Source organism: Nerophis lumbriciformis, linkage group LG29 (genome assembly GCF_033978685.3).
Source record: "Nerophis lumbriciformis linkage group LG29, RoL_Nlum_v2.1, whole genome shotgun sequence".
Taxonomy (NCBI): Eukaryota; Metazoa; Chordata; class Actinopteri; order Syngnathiformes; family Syngnathidae; genus Nerophis; species Nerophis lumbriciformis.
In genome coordinates, this window is record NC_084576.2 from 29,077,501 (window position 1) to 29,085,000 (window position 7,500).

The following is a 7,500-nucleotide window of genomic DNA, read 5'->3' on the forward strand; positions in this document are numbered from 1 at the left end:
ATGTATGACTTAAGTGTTATTATGACAATGACAATAAAGGAATTGATTGGTTGATTGATTGGTTGATCGAACCTCGGATTCAGGAGGAACAGTGTGGTTTTCGTGCTGGTCGTGGAACTGTGGACCAGCTCTATACTCTCGGCAGGGTCCTTGAGGGTGCATGGGAGTTTGCCCAACCAGTCTACATGTGCTTTGTGGACTTGGAGAAGGCATTCGACCGTGTACCCCGGGAAGTCCTGTGGGGAGTGCTCAGAGAGTATGGGGTAACGGACTGTCTTATTGTGGCAGTTCGCTCCCTGTATGATCAGTGTCAGAGCTTGGTCCGCATTGCCGGCAGTAAGTCGGACACGTTTCCAGTGAGGGTTGGACTCCGCCAAGGCTGCCCTTTGTCACCGATTCTGTTCATAACCTTTATGGACAGAATTTCTAGGTGCAGTCAGGGCGTTGAGGGTATCTGGTTTGGTGGCTGCAGGATTAGGTCTCTGCTATTTGCAGATGATGTGGTCCTGATGGCTTCCTCCGGCCAAGATCTTCAGCTCTCACTGGATCGGTTCGCAGCCGAGTGTGAAGCGACTGGGATGGGAATCAGCACCTTCAAGTCCGAGTGCATGGTTCTCTCCCGGAAAAGGGTGGAGTGCCATCTCCGGGTTGGAGAGGAGATTTTGCCCCAAGTGGAGGAGTTCAAGTACCTCGGAGTCTTGTTCACGAGTGGGGGAAGAGTGAATCGTGAGATCGACAGGCGGATCGGTGCGGCGTCTTCAGTAATGCGGACGCTGTATCGATCCGTTGTGGTGAAGAAGGAGCTGAGCCGGAAGGCAAAGCTCTCGATTTACCGGTCGATCTACGTTCCCATCCTCACCTATGGTCATGAGCTTTGGGTCATGACCGAAAGGACAAGATCACGGGTACAAGCGGCCGAAATGAGTTTCCTCCGCCGAGTGGCGGGGCTCTCCCTTAGAGATAGGGTGAGAAGCTCTGTCATTCGGGGGGAGCTCAAAGTAAAACCGCTGCTCCTCCACATCGAGAGGAGCCAGATGAGGTGGTTCGGGCATCTGGTCAGGATGCCACCCGAACGCCTCCCTAGGAAGGTGTTTCGGGCACGTCCGACCGGGAGAGGCCATGGGGAAGACCCAGGACACGCTGGGAAGACTATCTCTCCCGGCTGGCCTGGGAACGCCTCGGGATCCCCCGGGAGGAGCTGGACGAAGTGGCTGGGGATAGGGAAGCCCAGACTTCCCTGCTTAAGCTGCTGCCCCCGCGACCCGACCTCGGATAAGCGGAAGAAGATGGATGGATGGATGGATGGATGGTTGATTGATTGTTACCCTGTACAAGAACAAGGGTGATAGAAGCGACTGTAACAACTACAGAGGAATATCTCTCCTAAGCATCGTAGGCAAAGTCTTCGCACGCGTCCTCCTGAACAGACTGCAGAAGCTTGCTGATAGAGTGTACCCAGAGTCACAGTGCGGGTTCCGCTTGGAAAGATCAACCATTGACATGGTCTTCACCATCAGGCAACTGCAAGAGAAGTGCAGAGAGCAGCACAAGCCCCTCTTTCTGGCCTTCATAGACCTGACCAAAGCGTTCGACCTTGTCAGCAGGGATGGGCTCTTCACAGTCCTGGCGAAGATTGGCTGCCCACCGAGACTCCTGAACATGATCAAGTCGTTCCATGACGGCATGAAAGGCACAGTTCAATATGACGGCTCGACGTGAGATGCTTTCGACATCCGCAGTGGCGTCAAACAGGGCTGTGTCCTCGCTCCCATTCTCTTCGGCATCTTCTTTGCCGTTCTGCTGAAGCACGCCTTCGGATCATCGACCGAGGGTGTTTACCTCCACACTCGGTCAGACAACCGACTGTTCAACCTGGCTCGCCTAAAAGTAAAGAGTAAGGTCCGGGAGGTAACCATCAGAGACATGCTAATTGCAGATGATGCTGCTCTGGCCACCCACACAGAAGAAGAGCTACAGAGCCTGATGGACCGCTTTGCAAAAGCATGCGACGAGTTCAGCCTGACTATCAGTCTGAAGAAGACAAATGTGATGGCCCGAGATGCTGAACCACCCTGTATCACCATCAACGACTATGAACTAGAGGTCGTCAGCCAGTTCACATACCTCGGCTCCACCATCACTGACAACCTCTCACTGGAAGCAGAGATCAACAAGAGGATCGGCAAGGTATCCACAACCTGGGCCAGGTTGTTGCAAAGAAAGTGGAACAACAGCATGCTGACAATAAACACCAAGATCGCTGTGTATCGTGCCTGCGTGCTAAGCACTCTCTTGTACGCCAGCGAATCCTGGACTCTGTACTCCTCGCAGGAGAAGAGGCTAAGTGCCTTTCACATGCGCTGCCTCCGTCCCATACTCGGGATTACATGGAGCGATCGTGTGACAAACAACGAGGTGCTGATGCAAACCAAGATTCCCAGCATGGTCACTCTTCTCCGTCGGCGTCGCCTTCGATGGCTGGGCCATGTGCGTCGAATGGACGATGGCCAGATCCCCAAAGACATCCTCTACGCAGAGCTTGCCTCCGGCAAGAGGACAACGGGACGGCCACATCTCTGCTTGAAGGATGTCTGCAAGAGTGACCTGAAAGCGCTCGACATGGACCCGAACACCTGGGAAGAGCTTGCTCAGGACAGATCCAGCTGGAGACACACCGTGAACACTGGACTGAAAGCTGGCTCAGAGAAAGAGCAAGCAACTACATCCTGTAGCTGACTAGACCTACAAATGCACCAGGTGCAACAGAGACTGTCACTCCCGTGTGGGTCTGTCCAGCCACAGCAGACGCTGCATGACCAACTAAAACATATCCAAGGGGCGCCAATCCATTGTCTTCCGAGACTTACGGATGCCAACAACAATTCAATGTCAGGTTGTGACGTTGATTTGACATTGAATTTTACAAATTTCCCGACTAATATTCTACAACACAAATACAATTTTGAAACAACGTGCTTTTTGACAACATTAAATCAGTGTTGGGTTGTGACGTTGATTTGACCGTTGAAATTTGGTCTTTTCCCAACCAATATTCTACAACACAAATACAACGTTGAAACAACATGCTTTTTGATGACATTTATTCAAAGTCAGGTTGTGACGTTGATTTGACCATTGAAATTTGCTAATTTCCCAATAAATATTCTACAACACAAATACAATGTTGAAACAACACACTTATTAATTAAGTCCATTCAATGTCCGCTTCTGACGTTGATTTGGCCATTGAATTTTGGTAATTTTTCAAACAATATTCTACAACACAAATACAACGTTGAAACAACATGCTTCTTGATGACATTAATTCAATGTCAGGTTGTGACGTTGATTTCACCATTGAAATTTGGTCATTTTTCAACCAATATTCTACAACACAAATACAACGTTGAAACAACATGCTTCTTGACAATGTTAAATCAATGTTGGGTTCTGACGTTGATTTGACCATTGAAATTTGGTCATTTTTCAACCAATATTCTACAACACAAATACAACGTTGAAACAACATGCTTTTTGACAACGTTTATTCAATGTTGGGTTCTGACGTTGATTTAACCATTGAAATTTGGTCATTTTTCAACCAATATTCTACAACACAAATACAACGTTGTACCAACATGATTTTTGACAATGTTAAATCAATGTTGGGTTCTGACGTTGATTTGACCATTGAAATTTGGTCATTTTTCAACCAATATTCTACAACACAAATACAACGTTGAAACAACATGCTTTTTGACAATGTTAAATCAATGTTGGGTTCTGACGTTGATTTGACCATTGAAATTTGGTCATTTTTCAACCAATATTCTGCAACACAAATACAACGTTGAAACAACATGCTTCTTGATGACATTAATTCAATGTCAGGTTGTGACGTTGATTTCACCATTGAAATTTGGTCATTTTTCAACCAATATTCTACAACACAAATACAACGTTGTACCAACATGAGTTTTGACAATGTTAAATCAATGTTGGGTTCTGACGTTGATTTGACCATTGAAATTTGGTCATTTTTCAACCAATATTCTGCAACACAAATACAACGTTGAAACAACATGCTTCTTGATGACATTAATTCAATGTCAGGTTGTGACGTTGATTTCACCATTGAAATTTGGTCATTTTTCAACCAATATTCTACAACACAAATACAACGTTGAAACAACATGCTTCTTGACAATGTTAAATCAATGTTGGGTTCTGACGTTGATTTGACCATTGAAATTTGGTCATTTTTCAACCAATATTCTACAACATAAACACAACATTGTAACAATATGCTTTTTGACAACGTTAAATCAATGTTGTGTTCTGACGTTGATTTGACCATAGAATTTTGGTCATTTTTCAACCAATATTCTACAAAACAAATACAACGTTGAAACAACATGCTTTTCGATCACGTTAAATCAATGTCAGTTTGTGACGTTAATTTCTCCTCCTCCTCCTGCTGTGTGGTCTGCAGTCACAACACCAAGACCACCTCCTGGTTGGATCCTCGTCTGGCCAAGAAGGCAAAGCCTCCAGAAGAATGCCGAGAAGATGGTGAGCTCCTCTTTTTTCCACCTTTGTGTTGATCACAGAGTTGAGTTTCATCTTCTTGCTGTTAGTCCACCTGCTTGTCGTGTGTGTGTTCTTGTATTTCTACCCTTCTTGAGACATCAACAAGGAAAAGTATCTTCCATATGAGGAGGCGTGAACAAGTGAGGACATAAATCATGGTCCCAATAACATTGCATCTAGTAGAGAATGTCTCATTTGCACCCCCTGGTGGTGAAATCTATCAAAATTAGGGTGGTCCCAAAAAGAAGGGATTGTTCAAATTGACTCTGTTGCAAGTCTTGTGTATTCTTTGTTACTTGTTTGTGTGTGCTATGGCTAATAGGGTTTTTTTTTTTCCTGGTCTCAGTCTGGACCCCCTCTCCGGGAGTCCAGGCTTAGACTGAATATTTTTTTACTCAAAAAAAAATCACTGCACGTAAGCGATGATATTACGGACCTTGGATCCCTCGGGCAGTACTGCTTCAAAAAGCAACATCGGTGTGTAAAGGATATCACCACATGGGCTCAGGAACACTTCAGAAAACCACTCTCAGTAACTACAGTTGATCGCTACATCTGTAAGTGCAAGTTAAAACTCTGCTATGCAAAGCCAAAGCCATTTATCAACAACACCCGGAAACGCCGCCGGCTTCGCTGGGCCCGAGCTCATCTAAGATGGACTGATGCAAAGTGGAAAAGTGTTCTGTGGTCTGACGAGTCCACATTTCAAATTATTTTTGGAAACTGTGGACGCAGTGTCCTCCGGACCAAGGAGGAAAAGAACCATCCAAATTGTTCTAGGCGCAAAGTGTAAAAGGCAGCATGTGTGGTGGTATGGGGGTGTATTAGTGCCCAAGGCATGGGTAACTTACACATCTGTGAAGGCACCATTAATGCTGAAAGGTACATACAGGTTTTGGAGCAACATATGTTGCCATTCAAGCGACGTTATCATGGACGCCCCTGCTTATTTCAGCCAGACAATGCCAAGTCACGTGTTACAACAGCGTGGCTTTGTAGTAAAAGAGTGCGGGTACTCTAGTAGGTCCCGTTTAATAATTTTGATCATATGTTCGGAAAGTGCAAAAACTGAGTGGTGTTCATCTTCACAAATGTCACACACACACACACACACACACACACACACACACACACACACACACACACACACACACACACACACACACACACACTCCACAGCAGTATAACACAAATGTTTACAGTAGACATCACAAGCGCTGCCATAGGTTATGATGTGAATCAGTAGAGACTTCATCAGTGCCCTCTCCACGTCTCAATCACCGCACACACACACACACTGCAACTGTCCGCCATTTATTCTCCTCTTCCTCCTCTTTGCTTGCTCGTTTTCCGTCGTTCGCGCAACTCTACCAAGTAAAGAGCCGAAGTGTGCCTGGAATCGTAAGTGTGGCGCTCAGCTCTGCACAAAAACACACACACATACACACACACACACACAAACACACACACACACACACACACACACACACACACACACACACACACACACACACACACACACACACACACACACATTCTTGTATTTGTTACCTTCTTGAGACCTGAGAAAAATGCCTCCCTCTTTAGGACCAGCCTTTCTAGATATATAAAGATGTGTATTTACAACATTAATAATATATACATACTATGCAAATATAAAAAAGCTTGTTGTGAAAAATGAGTTGGAATTTCACAAGAAAAAGGTCACAATTTCACAAGAAAAACTTAGAATTTTGGCAGTATTATAATAAAAGTCGTCATTTTACTCAACGCAAGTCCGGATTTTACAAGAAAAACTGAACATTTGTGCAATATTATGATAAAAGTTGGAATTTTACTCAATAACAGTCGCAATTTTACAAGAAAAAGCTTAAAATGTTGTCAATTTTATGAAAAGAGTCGTAATTTTACGCGACAAAAGTCACAATTTTATAAGAAAACATTCAAATGTTGGCAATATTATAATAATAATCGGAATTTTACTTGACAAAATTATGACAAAAGTCATCATTTTACTCAGAAAATGTCACTATTTTACAAGAACAACAAAAATAATTGGCAATATTGTGATAAAAGTCCGAATTTTATATGACAAATGACCATTTTGCCTTAAAAATTAATAATTTTATATAAAAAACTAATAATTTTACGAGAAACATTGCAATATTACAGAAACAGAAATAATACGAGAAATTGTTCCCCATTTCATACGAAAAAAGTCGACACATTGTGAGAAAAAGACTGCTTTTAGTTCTTTTTTTTTGTTTGTAATTAGTTTTTAATCTTCATTATTTACTTCAAGTTATTACAGTATGTCTCTATATACATATTTATTTTATTTTATTTAAATTCATTTTGGCCAGTCGGGGGCGCATTTCAATTTCTTACACACACTTGTTATTTCATAAGTTGACCAGAGGGGGAGCACTTCACATTTTTACACACACTTGTTATTTCATATGTTGACCAGAGGGGGAGCACTTTTAAAAGCGACACACAGTCAATGTGAAAAATCCCTCCTTTGTGGGACCACCCTCATTTTGATAGATTTCACCACCAGGGGGTGCAAATGAGATCTTTATTTTTTGTTATTTTGTGCTTAAGGCCGATGACAAAGGAGTCAGGGACCACAGATGGCCCCTGTGCCGCACTTTGGACAACCCAGCTGTAGAAGCTAACAGTTAATGGCCACTATAGTCTTAGTAGCGTAGTGTATTTGTTCATCCTATGGTCACATATGGGACGCGGGTTGTCTTACGTCAGCACCCGGAAGTCTTAAAATCCTCTAGCGGGATTTTCCGGGGATGAATACATTAAATATCTATATATCTTAGGGACCTATAGACTGTATCTAACCCTAACCCTAACCCCAACCCCAACCCCAACCCCAAACCCAACCCCAACCCCAAC

General features: G+C 43.8%; 1 protein-coding gene across 1 annotated transcript in view; it reads left to right on the plus strand.

Annotated features, from left to right (window-relative positions):
* magi2b (membrane associated guanylate kinase, WW and PDZ domain containing 2b) overlaps window positions 1–7,500 on the plus strand; it is a 300,576-nt gene that overhangs the window by 155,088 nt on the left and 137,988 nt on the right. Inside the window, exon 6 of the mRNA XM_072911917.1 lies at window positions 4,493–4,572. Within this exon, the coding sequence (XP_072768018.1) occupies window positions 4,493–4,572 (80 nt within the window). The remainder of the gene's footprint in view (window positions 1–4,492; window positions 4,573–7,500) is intronic.